Below are 21996 nucleotides of genomic sequence, written 5' to 3'. Positions count from 1 at the left end.
TGCTACGAAAAAAAGCAGCTAGTGTTACAAATGTTCAAGTGTGGAGGTCATGAAAGTTTGGATTAAAATTATCTTGCTATATCCAAAAGAAGTCCAAAGACAAAGAAAAGAATGAGAAAAAAAAAAAAAGATTGAAAGTTTTTGAGTTTGGATCCCCCCTTTACCAAAGAGTTGCTAAGTTCTTAAAAGAAATTTGCTCCTTGAAATTATGATTATATCATCTCTTCCAAATTTTGAAAAGTTTAGATAAATTGTGACATTCTCTCGTTTTGATTAATTTTTCCATACCACTTCTTTGTTAGCTATCACCCGTAGCCCCATTACAAGCTTAATAAAGTCCTATTTGATCTTAGCATGCATTCTTAGATTTGATCTAGGGGAGTATGAAAGGCAAGCCTATGGGATCTCATTCATGAACCGTGTCCTGCATAATCTCAACGGAGTATTTGTGCACACTTGATCCTCACATACTTTAAATTCTTGGTGCTTGGTTATTGGCTTGGAAATGGGTCTCTTATGTGCCAAACTAATTTGATTCTTGAAGCTTGTTGTTTTGTAGCAAGTTGGTTGGTGGTTTGAAAGGTTGTGCAAGAGAAAGCATGAGTAATTTGTATGTTTTGACTTGTGATTTTATTCCTTAGTTTTACTTGAGGACAAGCAAAAGCTTAAGTGTGAGGGGGTGATGTTATCACATCTTTGCTTGTTTTTATAGTTATTTTGAATCATCTTAGTATTTTAGTTCTTTAATTTTGCTTATTTAATACATATTTTCCTTGCTATTATCATTTAATTATGGTTCACACTTGTTTTGAATGTTTTACGGTGTTTGTTAGTGTTTTTGAACCATTGTAGGTCAATTCTATGAGCAAGGGAAGTTCAAGGATGAGTTTGGAGCAATTTTGGACGAGTTCGGGGCCCAGAGGATTCGACGCGTCGAAAATTTCCAGTAGCATCAGAAAATCGAGACCTGCTAGTCTCGACGCGTCGAGACTTGGTTCGACGTGTCGAGCGAAACGCGAAGTCGCAACCTAATTACAAAAGGGCGTTGGCTTCAGCATCTTCAACTTCCAATTTCTCATGAATCTAGAACAACCCCAATGGTGCTCATTTTGTGGTGGGAATCACTTTGTGGAAAATTGTTACATGCTCAACCCCACCAACCATATCCCTCAACAATCTACTCAAGGATTTTGTGCCAACATGAGTCAAGCTACTTATCAAAGATGCACACCACCTACTCCACAACCCTCACGGTGCATGATATGTGGTGGATCTCATGAGGCGGAAAATTGCTTTATCATGGATCCCAATTACAAGTATCAAGGGCGAGCTCAAGAGTTGCCGTACCAAGAGTTTCAACAAGATTGTCAATCACTTGACCAAATAATTGAGATGAAGTCCAAAGAGACCAAGTTAATGCAATTGTGCTCGAAATATCTGGAGTTACAAGATCACATGAATGCTCAACTTGATCGCATGAATGCTCGACTCGATCACATGATGGCTCGACAGCAAGATTTGACAATTCAAGAGCCACTTCAAGATTCATTTAATGGAGAGGTTCTAGAAGAGTTGCTCTTGCCAAATGAAGGTCATGAAGTTGAGAGAAATAAAAAGGATGATGAGGATCTTAGAGAGGGAGATGAAGAAATATTTGATAAATGCATTGAGATGGAGACACCAAGCTGGGAGGAAAATGTAGAGTTGCAAGGTAATGATGGCAAGGAACATATAGAGAGTTGCCCATTAGATGAGGAAGTTCTTAATGGAGCACATGATTTGAATGAGGATGTCTCACCAATGGAGAACACTTCCCTTGGAGAGAACTTCAGAGAAATTTTGAATTTGGGAGGCATTGGAGTTCTTAAGGATAATGGCACACATTTGCCTATCTATATATCCAATGATTCCCAATACTTGCTGGTTCATGTGAATGATCCGAGACTCTCATTACTTGTTGAACAAAAGAGTGTTGAAAAAGAAGGAAAAGAGAATGGAGGCATAATTCTTGATTCGGGCAAATGTGGTTCCTTACATGATGACGTGAAGGGTTCGAGCTTAAGAGAGTTTATAAATGGACACCACTTGAAGAAATACTTGGAAGAGAAAGTTGATGGAAAGAAGGGGATTTTTCTTCTCCAATCACTTGATGGCTAGAGAGGTAACGTCGTGCTAACGACGTTAAACTTAGCCTAGTTCAGAGACCAGAAGGCTCGACGCGTCGAAAATTTCCAGAATGTTTTGTGATCGAGACCTGCTGGTCTCGACGCGTCGAGACTTGGCTCGACGCGTCGAGCGACGCACGGAGTCGCCAGCTTAATACAAAAGGGCGTTTGCTTCAGCATCCTCAACTTCAACTCCAAATCCCAATTCAACTTCAATTCCAAATTAAATACGGCAATTTCTTTATTTAAATATAGGAATTATAATTTGAGTCCAATTTTGTACAAGATTCCTATTTCATCTCAACTTTGTACCCACTATAAAATCCCTCCTTCCTCAACCCTAATAACAGACCGGGAGAATTCAGAGATTCTTGGAGACAAGAAGGAGAGAAATCAAGAGCCACAAGTTGTCTTGGAAAGCAAGAAGAAGACTAGGGAGATTTGGGAAAATCGTCTGGTTAATTCTTGTACTCTTTTGATGATTTGTAATTCTTTATTTATATTTGCTATGTATAATTTAGTCATGCTTGGCTAAATTCTTTAGAGATTCTTGGGTAAAAGTGTTTAAGAACCTATGTGCCTGAGCTCTCAGTTTCTTTAATATATTATTATTTGGGTTTAATACTTGTGTTGCAATCGTGATAATATTGTTTGATGCTTGTAATTAATGGCCTTAGTTACTAGCTTCATAGCCATGTTTGTGTCACCAATGGGAGTTGGGGCATAAATTAGGGCACACACGATTGCACCTAATGGTTGGTCCTTGGGAAAGGGGAACTTATTAGGGGAAGTTTATTCTAGATTATTGCTCATCGTGAGATGGTAGTAATTAGGAATAATTGAATGCTGATCTTTGATCTTATTGGGTGTTTAAGCCATGGGAGTGGAAATTCACTAGGAATAGAGATTACGGGAGTAATTCGATTCCACTTTGCATTCCCACACAAATCTTAATTCCAAACTAAATATTGCAAACGATAATGGGCACTAGGTGATTAAATACTTGAATCCCATGAATCTCAACTTCTCTCTAATTGTTTTCAAAATCCTGAACCTCTGTTTTATTTTATTTATTTTATGTCAATCAATCATCTAAGTAATTGTTAGGATTAGCTCTAATGAATAAGTTAGTAACTAGTGCTTGATACAACCACTTCCCTGTGGATCGATAACTCGTACTCCGAGAATTATTTGTTTGCAAATATACTACGCATCACATGTGCTGGGATTTATGTGTGCACAGTTTTATTGAGTGACAATTGTATGATCAATTTTAGAATTGGTTAGTTGCAAGGTTGTGTTACTGTTTCGGGTTTGGTTGGTTTATAACTCATTATTGTTTTCACGCTTTTCCTGTTTGCTAGGGTGGTCCCACTCAAGAGCATGGTGATGATGGCATGGGTGGTGTTTTAGTTTGTCCGCATACTTATGGGGTTGTTCCTAATGGGGGTCGGGCTTGTGCTGGTTTGGAGGGTGGTGGCCCGTGGGTTGTGGAGGAACATACGCATGTTGATGGTGTTTTCATGGTGTCTAATCCTGTGTCTGAGGGTGCTTGCTTGCCCGAGGGGTTTTATTCCTAGTTTTTTTTTTTTTTTTTTAATTTTTATTCTGTAAATCAGATGTATTTTTAATTTTTTATAGTAGCTTTGGGCATGCTTTTGAATAAATGGATGCATTTGCTGGGATTTATGTGTGCACAATTTTATTAAGTGACATTTGTATTTTGAATCCAAGAATTGGGTAGTTTCAAGGTTGTGGTATAAAGTAATGAGTTTTCTGTGTGCATGCTTGTGAATAAATGGGTGCATGTGCTGGGATTTATGTGTGCACAGTTTTATTAAGTGGCAATTGTATGTTCAATTTTAGAATTGGTTAGTGGCAATGTTGTGTTATAAAGTAATGAATTTGATGTGTGCATGGTTGTTAATAAATGGATGCACTTGCTGAAATTTATGTGTGCACAGTTTTAGTAAGTGACATTTGTAATTTGAATTCAAGAATTGGTTATTGATGCTCACAGAGTTACGCCAATGTGCACACGAATCCACCAACAAACATTAGAAACTAGTGTTACCTAAACAAAGGGAATTAGTTTAGAAGTGTAGGGTTGTGCACCCTGAATTATAACACTATGCATTCCGACAAACACAAACGCAACCCAAACCAAAGTATACACCAAAATTACACTAAACGAGAAGCAATTAATACCATAAATTTGTCAGTAATAAACACACAACCAACTGTGAAGAAACAAATGTCAAAGGGACCACATAAGGGTACACGGGTGCAGCCCATACTTAGCAAAAAGAATGAGAACCCAACAAACTAAATAGTGACTTAATCACCCATAAACAATAACAATGGTAGCTGAATAAAAAAACTCAAAAAGTAGCCATAAGACGGCAAAAAATGCGAATTAATATCCATTAAACCAAGGACATGAAACCCACTCTGGACCTACGGGATCGATGACACGAACTGATACGCCCGAGATATATCCCTATACTTAAGTAAATTAAATTCTGATGTTGCAATTTCCTTCATGTAGCGTAACCTCAACTTCTTGAGCTGAGCAATGTTACCTTTGGTAAGGCCACACCTCCATCTGGCCACTCCCTGCCCCATGTAAAACTTCATATGACGCATGACATAGACTCCGCAGTCAACCTTATTCTTGCCATCATGCCCAGTAGAATGCTAGTTCGTCTTCTAGTGTTGCAAATTGTTACCCGTCATATGGGGTGCATTCGCTTTTGCAAGTGGGTAACCACTGTTTCATTCCATCTGGTAATATGACCATTTCGCAATTCGTTACTCCTTCTCCGATATGCTCTTCGACTATAAATCAAAAGTGTTTTGCGTAAATATTAGTAGTATTGTTCGGCACTGGCAGCACTGTTAGAATGGCATATAATATAAACGAGAGAATCTGTGAATGCGCATGTTCAACACACGGTCCAGGGTGTGCAAACGAGAGTAATAATGTGTGCACTCTGTGAACAAATGAATACAACTTCTACCCCCACCGTGTAATCAATCCATAATTTCTAGTTTTGCAGATTTGTATTCACGGAATTCCATCACATCTACGACGAGTACGTACTGAGTAGGAGATTCACTACTTGTGAACCCAAAAAATTATACCAATAATAGCGGTTAACTATATGGTGTAATTACTTGAATTGGCATCGTCCATAGAGTCGAAGTTGGCGTCGTAATTTCTTAGGTCTGCGTCATCCATTGGGTATGCTCTCGCGTCCATGGAGTCTGTTTCTCACGTCAATGGGTGGACGTCGGAGCAGTTTTCCTATGGCGTGAAAGGGCTGTCGTTGCCGATTGTTTATCAATCCTATCAGTAATTTACTTCCTTAAGTATAAGATATTATACAAATTAGAATTCATTCTTTATTTTACGTTGTGAGTGCATTGTCAATATTGCCCTTGTTTATACTAATTAACAATCCGCGTCTCCCAACAAAGACTACATCTAATCCATTGATCTTATCACATCCTATGGCTAGATTTTGTCCACATGTTTGTATTTTAAGGGTGTTTGCATTAGAATGCAACCCTATATATATATATATATATATATATATATATATATATATATATATATATATATATATATATATATAAAAGATGCATAATAACTAATAGGATAGGATAAGAAAAAGATGTGTAATGGGTGCAAGTTGAAAACAAGGACTTGTCTTTATTCTCTCCCAAAACCAAAAGCGCAGTTGGTTTTGTAACAATTTTCCTTGTTTTTTCCTTTCACCATTTCTCTGCCTTATTTTAATTTTCTTCTTTCTCTTCCTTTACATCTTTTCCTTGCGAACACCACCATATCTCTTCTTTCCGTTTCTTCTATTTTTAGATAAATAGATGTTTTTAGACACTACCAACCTCTTCTTTCTGCTCTTTCTATTTTTAGACATATAGACGTTTTCAGTACAATATAATGCTTATTTGTAATGAAGTGACCAATGAAATTTCAAGTCTATCAGCAATGAGCAATTTAAGCTGGTTTATCTCCTTATAATCTTTTGTCGGTTAGATCGTAAGGTGAGATTTACATAGCTAATACCTCGGGTAGCTAGTGACTGTGAGTTTCATTCGTCACCTAAAAACAAAAAAATATATAATTTAGAATGAAATTTTCAATGCACTTTATTTTAAATAATGAAATTATTGTTTCGAAAAAGATATATATATATATATATATATATATATATATATATATATATATATATATATATATCCTAATCATTATAACCTCATCGTCACTCCAAAACTATCGTCCACTCTAACAATTTTGTAATATTCATCAATTTTACATTTAATTTAATCAGTACATCTAGATTTACATTCAATTAATATTCACAAATGAATTTACATTTAATTTCATCAACACCAAAATTATGATGTCAATCTTAAGTTTAAAAAAAAAAAAATTAACTATTTTAATTTACAGAAAAAAATCGCAATTGCTATTTGAAAGTGCAATCGTATCCAACAAAGGACCACGAGGTAATTAACTAACTTAAACCAACAATGTCAATATATAAATTATAGAGAGTTCTTATAAAGAATCAAACTTGATACATTGTGATTATCAAGTCAACATCTGACCAACTTATAATAAAATTTATTAGATTAGAAATAATTCTCCCACAGTTCAATTATACCTATACCCATTACCCATACCAATTCAAACTACAAATTACATGTCTTCTACACCCACTCGTTTTACCTACTACAAATTAAGTAAACCAATTCATACCGGCCATCAACATTATATTATATTCTACTCCTCTAATTAAAAGCAAGATTATCTCTCTTGCTCCCCTACTTCCACTTGAATTGTTGTAATTGTAGTAGATTTATATGTATTAAGAGAAATTACACATTTAATTTTTCAGTTATTTTCGAGTTATAAATTTAGACCATCTCTTTTGATTTTTACAAATTTGATCATTTAATTGTTAAACGAGTGATAAATTTAGTCCATTAACTCGCTATATTTTGTTTATATTTAAGATTTCATGACGACATATTTAACTTTCAATTTATTATTTCTCTATTATTATTATTATTATTGAATTATATGTTTAGTCTTGTCATAGTGTTATACTGTAAATATAATGAAACCAAGCTCTTAAGTTAGGGAAAACCACTAGAGTTAAGGGGAATCATAAATAATATATGTAAAATGACAAAGAATCTTATAATTAAATTAAAGATTTTAATTGTAACATGGAATCATAGAAACTATATATGATATTGTGAAATAGAATATCACAAAACTTTCCGCCAAGCCAATCACTTTATGAAGGGGGCCTACAAGTCTTATCACAAAGTGTTCTAGGACACACAAAGGAATTAAAAAGATAACTTAGACTAAAATGTCTTTAAAATAAGTATTATGCAAGATCATCTTACAGATTTATTTAATTTGTGTTTGGTTGGGATCTATTATACCTTACTATGAATGATATTTATTACTATGTTTACCTACTTTCGCTATTCTACTAATTATTAAATTAAAATTATTTAGTGATTATAAAATGCATCTGATCTCCATTTTTATCCCTTATTTTTTGACAATGGAATCAAAAATAAGAAAAAAAAATATATCATTGTCCATGCGTTAAACATGGAACTTTAATATGTATTTACATGCGCACACACACATATAAAAAGTGTACACATTCCAATGTAAAAAGTGTGGACACATTCACACCTTCTATTTTGAGATATCAAATGTTAAGATTTTACCATTACTAAACTTTCAAATCTGTAATAATTATAAAATGAACCATCCAAATTTTTCATTAATTATAAAAATAACCAAGTATTTTTTACTAAACCTTCAATCGTTAATCGATTTTAATGGACATTCAAGATCAGTTCTTATTTTTTACAGGAAATCATATTCACACTTGGTGCATGATTCTCACCTGATTATGGATATAACATAGTAATATATATATATATATATATATATATATATATATATATATATATAGAGAGAGAGAGAGAGAGAGAGGGATATATAGACTTTTTCTATATAAAATATAAATATGTTACCATTACCAACTACCAAGTGTTTGAACCATACGCCACCTCACTATGAAGTACACTCATTGTCGGAAATTATGAAATTTCCGACCACTTGAAAGTGATCTTAAATCAAGTCGAAAGTAAAAAGTGATCGAAAATAACAACAAAAATTTTTCCGAATACCAAAAATGGTCGGAACAAGACTTTCGACTTGATTTAAGATCACTTTCAGGTGGTCGAAAATTTCATAATTTTCAACCGTGACTACTTCTATTGGGAATATCCCTAAGTCACATCAAATCCAATTAAAATAGTAATAAATTTGAAAAAATTAATACGGAGTATATAGATTCCTAGTGAGTAAATATATTTCAATTTTTTTTTTGAAATAATATATATTTCAAATTTGTTTAAAAGTGAAAATATATTTATATTAATTGAAACTCATATTTATTTTTAACGTGAAACAAAAAAACTCTTTTAAACCTTTTCAAAGCTTCAAACCGGTACAGTTTGAAAATAAATATATCATTTACCTGTTATTCATTTTGAATATATAAATATACAGAATTCATCTCGTCAACTAGAAGAATTCAATCTCTTTTAACTCAGTCTAAATTAAAAGTGAACCTCACTCACCTAATAAACATTTTCCTTCATTCAAATGCATATTTAGAATAAGTTCTATTACATGAATTCCCAATCTTTATTCCATGATGTGATAAGAGATGATAAATTATCTTTATCATGTGAGTCTTAAAAAAATCAACATTCAAACTGAGTAAATAAATAAAAGTATAAAGTAAAATTTGAGTCTCCAAGTAATACTTTTCATTCAGAATAGACAAATTAGACTGAAAAATGGATCTAGTAACACAAAGTGACTCTTTTAAATGAAGGTTATGAATTATTTGATTTTCAGTGGAGACAGTATTGACTAGAAAGTTGAGAAAGTGATTATGAACATATGCTACATTGTAACGGAGTAACTAGTATTAAGAGAGAGAGAGAGAGAGAGAGAGAGAGAATGTAGCAATACATATTATATATGTTGGAACATAACATCATTGCCTTTGTTTTTGTTAACAGGTGTAGTGCAGTGTGGCGATTTGGGTACACGTGTAGAGTGCTAAATAATTGTTGATAGTAAAATTGGTTTGGCCACGCCGGCCACTAATTTGTCCTATCAATCATGCATCATATATGTTATGGATAAAGTCTACCAAGCAATTTGGCTTTTTCAATGGTGATTGTGATTAGAATGGGAAGGTAGGATTAAGAACTTCAAAGGATTTACCCAACATTAAAACTAATCCAAATTCCAAAGTATGTGATATGATTAAAGAGGATGAAAGTGCATTGGCTAAGAATCATTAAAGTATTTCTTCATCAACTTAAATTTCTAATCAGTCCACATTAAATGCACCAACTTTTAAATTTTTTTTGAGAGGCAATCAAATAAAAGACAAGACAAATTTAAAAAGTAATTTTACTTTTGGTTTAACAAGTCTAGTAGGTTTTTTGTTTGTGATTTATAAATTTAAAAAGAAAATTGAATTACATTGTAGTATCTGTTCATTTATATTTTCTCAATTTATTGAAGTACAAAGAGTTAGCACTACTTCTACTAAGGTTCGATCTCAATCATCTCATGACTTCCCTTATGGAAGAATCGCTACATGTCATTTAAACACAAGGTGTTTGGCGAGATTTTTGTTCTTAAATTATAAAAAAAAAAAATAGTACTTTTTGTTAAGGGTATTAAAGTGGGTTGAGACTGTCTTGGACTACTTTGCGGTGATCAATTTTGTTGTGGATCATGCATCAAAACACATTCACAAATAGTGAACTTTATGCATATAAATAGTGAACTTTATGCATTCAAATAGTGAACTTAAATTTACTGAATATCATATTTCTAAGTAAAGGGAGATAGGGTGTGCCGAATAAGTCCAACTATGCTTTACAAATAATGAATCTCATGTCCAATAGAAATGAACCTAGAATATAATACCAAATAATAAACCTTGTGTATTTTAATAATGAACCCCTTAAATTGTTTTCATACTATTTTTTACATATAAACATAATGTACTCTATTGATAAAAATAATATACCTTATACATGGTCTACAACGCTACATGAACAATCATCCACCTAATAAGCATTGCTCCAATTCTTATGCAGTGGAACTGTGTCCATCTTGTAAGGTGATCACGATTCCAATACAACGCCGTTTGGCAATTTTGGAATAACAGTGGGTGCTGTTAGTGGCACCGTTTTTCTCTACCAATAAGAAATTTTTTTAAAAAAAAAAAATTGTCAAAACAACTCAGCGAGACATTATGAATATAGAGTTCAAGAATTATGAATATAGAATTCAAAAATTATGAACATAGAGTTCTATAATTATGAACATAGAGTTCTGTAATTGTGAATATAGAGTTCAATAATTGTGAATATGCAGTTCAATAATTATGAACATAGAGTTCAGTAATTATGAACATAGACTTCTAGAGTTTAAAAATTATGAATATAGAGTTAAGTAATTATGAACATAGACTTCCTGAAGACAGACACCGTTAACGGCGAAAGAAATCAATTTTTTTTAATTGACACAATATCGTTTTCCATCAAAATGACGCTGTTTTAGAATGTGTCTATCTTGTTTCACAGCATAATTTGCCGCATTGCTGATCTGTGGTGGGGCAAGTTAGGGAAAAAATATTTCGGCCTACAAAGAAGCATGTCGATGGCCATTTTTTTTTTTATTTTTTTATTTTTTTAAAGATGTTCTTGTATTTATAATTTTATATACTTTTAAAATATTAATATGGATTAAGTTATAGCATCTATATTATTATTCATTGAATACAATACAAACTAGTACACTACTACACTTTCATATTAAAAAAAATGAATACAAAGTGTGATTATAAATAAAATATTATTATCCATTAAAACATATGACATATAAATTAAAATTTATATCTTCTCCCAATTATATATTAAAAAATAATATACCATGCCATATAATTATTATTATTATTATTATTTTAAACTAGCCCACTACCCGGCTTGCAAGTTAACTCGTGAAATTTGTTGCTTGTAGTGGGTGAGCCAGCCTACACTAACACCCCTACGTTTTGCCGCACAATTATATCTCGTTACTTTTTGGTTCTCGATTATTTGCAATGTGATTTTTTTTTTTTTTGTCTCTAAATTGTGTATAGAGTAATTTTTATCCTAACCCAAATAAAACTCAAGGACAATTAAAAAAAAAAAAAAAAAAAAAAAAAAAAAGTCATTTTATTAAAATTGAGGGACAAAAATGACATTGCAGTGATCTCATTTTTAGTCTTCTAATAATTTTTTTTTTTCAAAAAAAAAAAAAAAAAAACCGTAAAAGAATAAAATTGTAATTTCAATCCTAAGCTTAATACTGGTGGTCAGTTAGTATCTTTGTGACTCTTCTTGAAGGAAGGTCACAGAATTGAATTTCGGTGATGGGGCATTGACTCTGTAAGTTACATGCAACAATTATTGATAGTACTAAAAAAATCCTAAGCTTAACACATGTAGCTCTTTTTTTTTTTTCAAAGAAATGGAGAGGTACACTCGAGGTCAGTATCTGACCCTAACAATGTTCTCATCACCCAGAATTCTCAGCTCATCTTGTCGAAGGAGCTTCTGGATGTCAGCAGGGGTTCACAAACCACTCTAATGTAGCTCTTTATTCCAGTAGAAATTGAACATTTAAACAAAATAATTTAAAACTCATGCAACATTCCTACCTGTTATTTACTACCTGTTATTGGTACTCGCCACACACCCCATTCCTAAGCTTGAGACTAATATTACAATGGAGAAATCACCATTTTGGTTCCTCAATTATTTCTTAACTGTTAATTAAACCTTCCGAGGATTAAATTGATGAAATTTTTAAAATGAGGAAATCATAAATTTAATCCCTCAGAAGAATTGGAAAATTAAGAGCTACATTTGACAGTGGAAAAACAATTGAGAGACTAAAATTGTGATTTTCCCGATTACCATTTTATCTATTTTTTTTCCCCACTGTCTTTCGATGAAAAAGCTCAGTTCATCAGGCCTAAAACTAGCGTTACAACAATTAATCGTTAAGCAACGGTGAAACAAATTACTATACACATCAAGTGCATGTTAATTAATTTAGATTAGGTATTACCAACATCATCTACATAATTTACAGTACAAAAATTTAAGATAAGTTATCATCCCGTTGATACAATAATTCGTCTCCCTGTGGTTACATTTGATACAGGAAGTCTATTATTATGTTTAATCCTAGTACATTAAAGACAAGAATTGCATCCAAGATGTGAAAAAATGAATTTCAATTTTGCAAAGAAAAAGAGTGAAGATCTTGTTGATTCTTTCTTTAATCAAGTACGTTGCAAATTTGTCTTCACTTGAAAGAAGCTAAATCTCAAAACGCAAAGCCTCAACTACCATCAAATCATAAATATTTAGCTCATTTGCTCTAATGTAAACATGTTCTTGCCATTCACAATCTCGGACTCTGAGAACATAGGAAACGAGCTGACCAAAAAAAATAGTAAATTACTAAACCTAAACATGTCTACCTACTGACATACAACAGCAGCCATGAATGAGGCATTCTCAACCAAAATGGTGCAGCATCAATCATGAAACAACCGCAGTACGGCCAGCATTTCGCCCTAAGCCGCTACCCAATCCCAACGGTACAGATTCAGTTTTGTTTTTGCTACTATTATGATGATTACAGTGAGAAGAGTGAACATGATTGTGATGGCTACTCGTGGTGTTCTTATTCACATTGATAACTACATGGTCGTTTCCATTGGTCTGTTGAGAATGGCAGGCACCGTTTTGCAGGGCTGAACTAGCCATTTGTATCATCCCAATTCCTTCCACTTCACCTGATTCTTCACTACACTCAATATCCTCATTATACCCATTTATCAGAAAATCTGAACAGTTTTTCTTACACCCATGATCATACGGATTTCTGAAGCGACCACCTGCCCCTCTGAGGTAATTGTAGCGCAATGCATTTGCCATTTCATTTGTTGTAATATTGCGAGAAATCTGTACCACAGAAAGGGTAAAGAGTAGTAAGTAGAATCGAAAGTTGAGGGTAAACGTTGAGAAATAATCGGGTCAGTAAATGAACAAGCTGCTAAAAGTTGAATGAAAATAGTTCTGAAGACAACACTGACAAAAGAAACAAATGTTTTTAAAAAAAAATCTGGTCATTTAGTAACATTTATTCCTGTTTTCTACTTTTTGCTAAACAAAAACAGTGTTTGGTAAATTTGGTAAAGTTATTTTCTAAACATTTGCCTTTGTTGAAAACAAAAACAGTGACAATTATGTCATTCCTAACCAACCCGCCACCTCAAACCCACTCCAACCAGTAGCCTTCCACATCTCTCTGAAACAACCTAACATCCACATCATGTATCATGACTAACTCCACATCAACCATATACTTACCCCACTCAACATCTCAACCATCCAGACTTCTTTTGATGAAAGCCCACACACCCCACCATCCATCGACTCTATGTATCCTGTCCCACATATATATTTCAATCAAACCTTTCACTAATCATCTCTAACACCCCCACCCCCACCCCCCCCCCCCCCCAACACACACACACACACAAAAGAAAAAAAAAAAAAAAAAACCAAGAAGGGTGTATACCACCTACCCATGTCATCTGCCATACAAATCCCACCTTCACCAATTCACCCATTACATTACAACCAAAATATGAAACTAAAAAATGTTTAAGCGTTTAGTTTCTCTTTGATTTTTTGTTCTCAAAACTAAATCATAACACAAAAACAAAAACACAAAATGGCTCATTATTTATTCATTTAAAATTAGCCCAGAGTGCTTAAGTTCATAAGTTTCACTCCCCCTGTTTTTGGAACCATAGTTCAAAATTGCAAAACTTTCTAAGAAAAGAATATGCAAATTAAGCATGCAACTTTTTTCCCACAGTAAAGGATGCTTTCAAACATAGCAAGGGAAAACATATTTTAGTCAATGTTGCACATAGTGAAGGGAAACAAACTTGGTATTTCAAATATTAGTGTGTTAAACTTGGTATTAGAATGCACAGAAAACTAAGAAACAAACCTGAGAAGCTTGAGTCACAGTTAAGACTGTCACACCAGAAAATAGGAAAAAATCTGCAAGTAAAAAAATTATAGCACCAATATGCTGAGTACCAGCGTGGTTTAACCATGCACCAAAAGAAGATGGGGACACTGGATCAGTCAAGACTCCTGAAATGTTGAGAGGTATTTAGTTCCCATAAAATCCCAGAAATAAAGTTCCTCTAGTCATTAAAATCTAGAAACCTAGCATTATAAAACATAAAGAGGAAATACAAAACAAGTCTTACTTGTAAGAGTGACTCCACCAGTTATTAACATAGCCAACACCTCAAGAACAAGAAACAAGAAAAAATCCCATTTGTTTTTCTGAATGAGAAAGTTCATTAGCAATTGGTCAAGTCACAATAAAAAAATGTAAGAGCTAAATATTTACAAACTATAGGACGCTACAATATAGGGAATCAACTGGGCTTTTTTTTAAAGGACAATGAACTATAGTGGGAGAAAAGGATGGACTCAATTTTAACTTTTTAAGCACCTTGCCAATGCAATTAGATACCCAAGGGCAATGATGATCGAATTGTTCCACACAACGATCACAAGTGGAACAGTGTTTTGCACGAAGAGGACGGACAATCTGGTGAAACCGCAAATAAAGCATTAGAAAGCTTCAAAGAGAGATGATAAAAGAGAAGAAAATAAAGAACTAGAAGTACCTTGCATGTGGAGCAAAGCTGAGACCAGTTTCCAGCAACCAAAGCAGGGTGGTTCATTTCAAGCTTCAATAATGGTTCCTAACATAACATAACAAAATGGAGATTTCAGAGTATAACCAGAAATTTAAAAAAATACTCATAAGGAATTCTAATGTAGTTATTTGCAGTTAACAATGATGAAATCCTGAGAAGGAAAACCTCAGACAAGGAGAAAAAAAATCATGTCAGTCATAGTTTTAAGTTTGTAACAAAAGAACTTTGCATAGCTGTAATTTCAAGTGACCAAGGCTATATTTCATAAATGAGGATAATGGACCTTTCTAGTTATGGTTCTGTTGTAGGTTAGTTTTTACTCCCATTCCATAGCCCGCTTTCAGGTTTGGGTGGTGGTCAATGGGCATGCAGGTGTTAATGGAAAAGAAATGGAAGCAAACTTACATCATCTTTTGTATCATGTGAATCATGTAAGCTCATTCTTATGTAACCTGGGTCGTTGCTGCAAACAAGGACAACACATTCAAAAATCAATAAGCATGTTTAGAACTTGAGATACATAGTGTTGAACAAGCTCACAGCCAAAAAAAAAATAGCAGCAAAGTTCCTATTTTATATAGGGTATAATGATGCAAAATGAGCCACAGAGAGCAAGACTAAAAATGAAGTAGACGGATGTTTCTGATTAGAGCAAATACCAATTTTGGTCCCTCGAGTATTAGCAAAATGACAGTTTTGGTCCACATGTTTAATTCCTACCAATTTTCATCCACGACTATTGTTTTAGTACCAATTTTCATCCACGACTATTATTTTAGTGCCAAAATTCATCACGCCGGTCACCTAATCGTTTAAGACATGCCGAAATCTAAAATTTTTAAGGGTATCTTTTCGTCCTTTTCAACTTAAGATCCCAATTTGAGCATTAATAATGAGATTTAAACCCTAAGATCGATCTCAATTTGCGGTTCTCCTCTTCATCCTACCTTAATTTGAGGAGGAGAACTGTGAATTAGGATCGATCTTAGAGCTTAAATTCCTATATTCATGCCCAAATTGAGAACTTAATTTGAAAAGGAAGAAAATGCCCTTAATAATTTCACATTTCGGCATATCTTAAACGGATGAGTGATCGGTGTGATGAATTTTGACACTAAAACTATAATCGTGGATGAAAATTGGTACTAAAACAATAGTCGTGGATGAAAATTGGTAGAAATTAAACATGTGGACCAAAACTGTCATTTTGCTAATACTCGTGGGACCAAAATTGGTATTTGCTCTTCTGATTATAAATGGTGAAACCATAAGTAAAAAATGAATAAATTAGCATGAAGCAAATATGCACACCAAATGTATAATTAGTTGTATTTCACAAGACCCAGCACTGCAAAATGACAAAATCTAGGGAAGGGAAAGGTGTTTAACAGAATAAAAGGAGAATTCTTTCATTAGGGCAAAAATGTATGAATAATAAGTTCATAATTTGTTCACATAGCATAAATAATACATCCACTTTTATTCCTACAGTCCCTCTTTTGGTGAGACTTTATAGAAATTTTAAAATAAATACACCCACTTTTTGTCTTAAAAAAAGGAAGCAATGTTCTTTTTCTAAGTTGAAACATAAGAAAATTAATTGAAGAATTGTTTTAGAGAGTCAGCAACAACAAATTTTTGACATTGGAAGTAAGAACACACAAAGAATGATAGCAGATGAATGCTTAACAACTAGTTTATAAAATGAAAAATGCAAAATGGTTAAGTTAGTCATTTCATCCCACTGCCACAATGTAAGCATTGCTCTTCAATGAATAGCCAACAAAAGGTCATGAGTTATACCTGCTACACCTATAAAACATAACTAGTCCAGAAGTTGCAACGAAAACACCCAACCATGCAAATAAAGCACCACCGGCAGTTAATTTTGGTAGAGCAGGAGCTGTGAATCAAACATAGGAAATAGAAGATTGTAAATATTGAATTTAATTTGCATGTCAAAGTAATTAATTAGTTTTAATAAAAACACAAACAAGAAAAAGTTTGCATGAAAAATTACCCATGATGACTGAATGGATATATGTTACAAGTAGTAGAAAAATTATACACCATAGTATAGGAGCAAAGCCTAGTTTTGAAATTTTCCCAAGCTGGCTGTTCCCATCACAACGTTTTTCAAACAACTTTCTAGCATTTCCCTGCATAACCACATTTGTCCAAGAAACATTTAGGATCTTTGTTAGAAAGTTGTGCCACAAAGAATCACATCCACTCCAAACTATCTCATCTTATAACCAAACATCGAAACAAACTTACAATAAGCTGAGAGTTTAAAACAATTTGCAAAATAATAATGATGAAGAAGAAAATTATGATGATGATGATAATAATAACAACAACAACAACAACAACAACAACAATAATAATAATAAAATGAATTTAAGCTATCAATTATTAGAACATGAGTCAAAGTAAAAAGATTTGGTTTGCTAGAATCAGATCATGAATAAGGGATGTCGGGATGTGTAAGTAAGAAATGACAAAAATTGATCTTTATAGACATTAGTATATTTGTAAGTTAAGTGCATAATAATTTTTACCATCTGCTTATGAACATTGTGCATTTATAAAGTTGCTGATAAGTAATGAAATAAAATGAAAAAAAAAAAAATGTGGGAGAAAAAGTCTAGCAGGTGAAGCCAAACTGAATATGTTGGAGATGATACAAATTGGGACAGCTTGAAATCAGGAACAAAGAAATGAAAGTCACATAAACCAGTAAATATTGATGCTGGGCAGTAAAACATTACTTCTGTGGCAACAAAGGAATCATTAAATTACAGAATACCTACAAGGAAAAAAGCAACTTGTCGGTGATTTTTATCAGAAGCAAGCTGTGCAGGTGTAAGACCAGTATGATCAGTCACTACCAGGTCTTCCTTCTTCCCTGCCTGCACTAACACTGTGCATGCTTCCAGGTTACCCCTGATAGCAGCCCAATGAAGAGGTGTACATCCTAGAGTAGAAGGTGGTAAGAAGCAATTCTATCAAGAATTTTAGAAAGTCCACCAACAGAAAACTAAGTATTTTAAATTACCCTCTTTATCCTGCCGTCCCCGATATGCATCCAAAAATAGCAACAGACGTATACAATCAGCAAAGCCTTTGTATGCAGCCCTAGAGTTTCCCAGACAAAAAGAACATGAAAATCTAATTAAAAAGAGGAAAAAGGGAAAAGAAAGAGAGAGAGAGAGAGAGGAGATAAAACACATAAAATAACACCCTAGAATAAGTGATCAAATAATAATACTATTTTCATTTTACAGAACATACAACCATTGCTTAAGTATTGTCTGCATTAATAGTGGCATTGATATGAATTTCCAGAAAGTTCAGAGTCCAGTGGGAAAAAACATGCCACCTGGACCAGAACATAAAGATGAAAAGTAAAGAAATACATGCATTTTTTAATTTGTTACATTTTAATTCCCTCTTAGAAATTTAATAAAAGGGAAAAAAGGAATTGAATCACTAGATTTGAATTATGTTCAAAATGCAAAACTTTATGCAGGATACAAAGAGTTGAAAAGACAATGTACTACATGCTAATCCAACACAACAATTACATATAAATTGCAATGCTTAAAATTATATACCAGTGTAAAGGGCTTCTCCCATCATTGTCAGGAACATCAGGATCAGCATTCCACTTCGAAACTATATAATAAAGAAAAGCTGTCTGACCATATTGAGCAGCAACATGTGTTGCCTGCAAGCAATTGCATATTTGCATAGTCCTTTTATTATCAAAAGTTTGATGATTAAGGATCATAGAATCTAAGTCCCACCACTTACTATCTAGATATCAAATAATAGCAAGGAGAGCAGGAAACAGGAAAAGCACAAGCACCAAAATCATTAGTGAAGGATCCAAAAAAATTCAACCAAGAAAGGCACAAGTAGAGAGAATGATAAACAAGCATTTTAAAGTCCTGATTAGAACAATTGAAATCAAGATTGTACCTAAAAGTAAACTAAAACTGAAAAATATGCCATAAAAGGTGGATCTAGATTGTGCATTGAACTTGTTTTAAGTGCACCTAGAATCTTGGGGAAGTGAAAAATTAGGAGGGCATTTACTAACAGGAAATTTTCAAGAAAATTTGAAATTTTGAAATTTTGAAAATTGAAAACAGGAAAACGCGTATACTATGCTATTTTCCAATTTTCAAAGTTGAGAACAATTCTCCATTTTAGAAGAAATTAGAGACACACTCAAAACATGTTCTCAGATTTGGAAATCACGGGTGAACAATAACAAATACTTGCATCGATTCCTGGCAGCATCTTTTTTCTTCTTTCTTCATTCTTCTTCTCACTTTCTTCTGCACTTTATATCAGTCTCACAACCACCCTCACTTTTTTCTTCTTCACTTTCTTCTTCTCTTTCACAACCACCCTCTCACAGGTTCAATTCCCCTCAAACTCCCCTCAATCACTCATCCTTCGGAGTCGGTACTCCATACTTGGCAACGACAAGCCCAGGGTGGGTGGGCGACGGTAGTCTGAACTTGGCGCCTTTCTCTTCTTCATCATGGAGTCGGAGAAGTGGAAAGCCAAGATTGGAGAAGGCGAGAACTCGAGAAGCAGAAGCCGAGAAGGCCACAAGGCGGGAACGGCAAAACTGCGTGAGTGTGAGAAGGGAATAAGGGAAGGGATTAGGGATTTCAGATTTGTGTTTTGTGTTTTGTATAATTGAATTGGGGTTATTGGGCTATTGGATATTTAGATTGGGCTATTGGCAGAATGAATGGCACTTGGCAGAATGTTTTGTATAATTTATATTTTATATGCATATAAATGGGATTAGGGATTTAGATTGGGCTATTGGCAGTAGGGGTGTGCAAACTTCGGTAAATTTTCGGTTAACCAACCGAACCGACAAAGCTCGGTTAACCATTTTTAAACCGAACTTTTTCGGTTCGGAATAGTTAAAGGTTTTTTAAAATTTCGGTTAATGGTTAATTCGGTGCAAAACTTCAGTTAACCGAATTAACCAAACGGTTAGCCAAAATTTTATATATATATATAAATAAATAAATATATAATTTAATATGTAAAATCCCTATAAATTTGTAATGTTGTTATGATATTGTTTTTGTATATTTTCTTATGAATTTATTATTATAGTTATTATTTTTACTTTTTAGGATTTAAAACTTTAGTTTAAAAAAGTTCGGTTAATTCGGTAATACAAAGTTCTGTTCGGTTAACGATTAAAGTTTTATAAACTCGGTTAAAACGGTTCAGTTAACTGATTGAACACCCCTAATTGGCAGAATGGTTTGTATAATTTCTATACATATAACTTATAAATATATGTATATAGTACATATTTAATTTAGTAAGTAGAGAATGAATTTCGAAAATAAGTACTCATAAACAAGTTTTTAATTTCAATTTTCGAAAACAGAGAACGAAAGTAAACAGAACCTAGGTGATCACAGAAAATGGAGTATGGTTGTGGATTGTATCCAATCCAAAAATCAGGACATATTTGAAGCACAAAATACCCAATGGATGAGTTTAAAACAATTCAAAGCATTTGTTTAGGGGGAAAACTTTAGTTGTTAAGGGTCATGTGCTAAAAATAAAATATATGCAAAAGTATAGTATACCTGATAACCATATATATCAACGGCATTTACCCGAGCACCCTCTTGGAGTAAAAGCTCTGCAACCTGAACTGCACCCCGAACTGCACTCCAGTGCAATGCTGTTTGCCCTGTATGATCTGCAGCATTTACATCTCCTCCATGCTGCCAATTGTAACACCAAGCAATTGCCAATTGGCAGTACTTAGTATGTATATACTTAAAGCAAAACAAAACTTTCACAACAAAGTTACAAAAGAAAGGCACTAAAATTCATCCGTCCAAAAATATCATATTAACTTTTGTTATTTTCAGATTATTAAGCACAAAGAGAAACCTTGAACAGGCCTTTTGGCAGCATAAAATCATTGTCTCATTGTTAAATGGAGTCATTAACTTCAATGTCTAGCATTGTAGCATGTATATGCTGATTTTGATGTAACTTAAATTATTTAATGTCTAATTACAACCATCTCTTCAGCAATATCCACATTTGCATTTTCTGGAAAACACTTTGAATGTAGCAATTTTTTTAAAGCATACATTCTTCAGATTCGGTAAATCAAGTATTATATTTCTCTATTTCAAACAATCACACAAAATACAAAGGTTCACAGGGTTCCCCAAAAAGGAGCGTAACAAAGCGGGATCAGGTTTAGGAAATGAATCATATCACAGAGTTATTATATTATCTTCCAAAACTGAGAAGCTTAAAAGACCTCAATGATGTATTGCGCAGCCGCAATGCGGTTGTTGAGAGCGGCCCACTGGAGGGCGTAGTAGCCGAGGCCATCCGGCTCAGAAACCGAGCACCCCTCGCTCTCGACCAACCTCTGCAGCTTCTCCATGTCCCCGTACGCCGCAGCCGTGTAAACATCGTTCCTCAAGCTGTCCTCCTCCACCACCGAGCCGGACGCAACTCCGCTATTCGACGTCGTCGCCGTCGCCGTCGCCGCCGCAGATCCCCGATCTCTGTATTCGACCTCCTCAACGACCTCGATCTCCGACGCCATACAGAACCCGCGGGGAAATTGAGCTTTGAATTGGAAAGATTCAAAGTTCAAAGTATTGAATTTCAATCAATGCGTATAGTGGTATACTACATACGGTTTGAATATGAATATAGAAATAGAGTTTGGTTGGAGCTGTGTAGGGCTTTTCCAGGAAGGAGAGAAGAGGGAATTGTGGTGGCGGAGAGAGGGGTTGACTTGGCTGAGGATGACGTACCCACCCAGATAACAGAAGCCG

General features: G+C 34.0%; 1 protein-coding gene across 1 annotated transcript; it reads right to left on the bottom strand.

Moving 5' to 3' along the window:
• Positions 1-12699: 12699 nt before the first annotated feature.
• Positions 12700-21996, bottom strand: LOC109178789 (protein S-acyltransferase 24-like). Its single transcript, XM_019328349.1, has 13 exons — positions 21468-21996; positions 20773-20913; positions 18751-18863; positions 18192-18271; positions 17947-18110; positions 17154-17292; positions 16937-17036; positions 15539-15596; positions 15101-15178; positions 14923-15021; positions 14672-14750; positions 14404-14552; positions 12700-13343 (listed from the first exon to the last, which is right to left on the bottom strand). Exons 1-13 carry the CDS (start codon positions 21759-21761, stop codon positions 12918-12920), a joined length of 1920 nt encoding a protein of 639 aa, XP_019183894.1. The 5' UTR covers positions 21762-21996; the 3' UTR covers positions 12700-12917.

The sequence above is a fragment of the Ipomoea nil genome, unplaced genomic scaffold (genome assembly GCF_001879475.1).
Source record: "Ipomoea nil cultivar Tokyo-kokei standard unplaced genomic scaffold, Asagao_1.1 scaffold0869, whole genome shotgun sequence".
Lineage (NCBI taxonomy): Eukaryota > Viridiplantae > Streptophyta > Magnoliopsida > Solanales > Convolvulaceae > Ipomoea > Ipomoea nil.
Note: the sequence above shows the minus strand (reverse complement) of the source record. Positions and strands in the feature narration are given on the sequence as shown.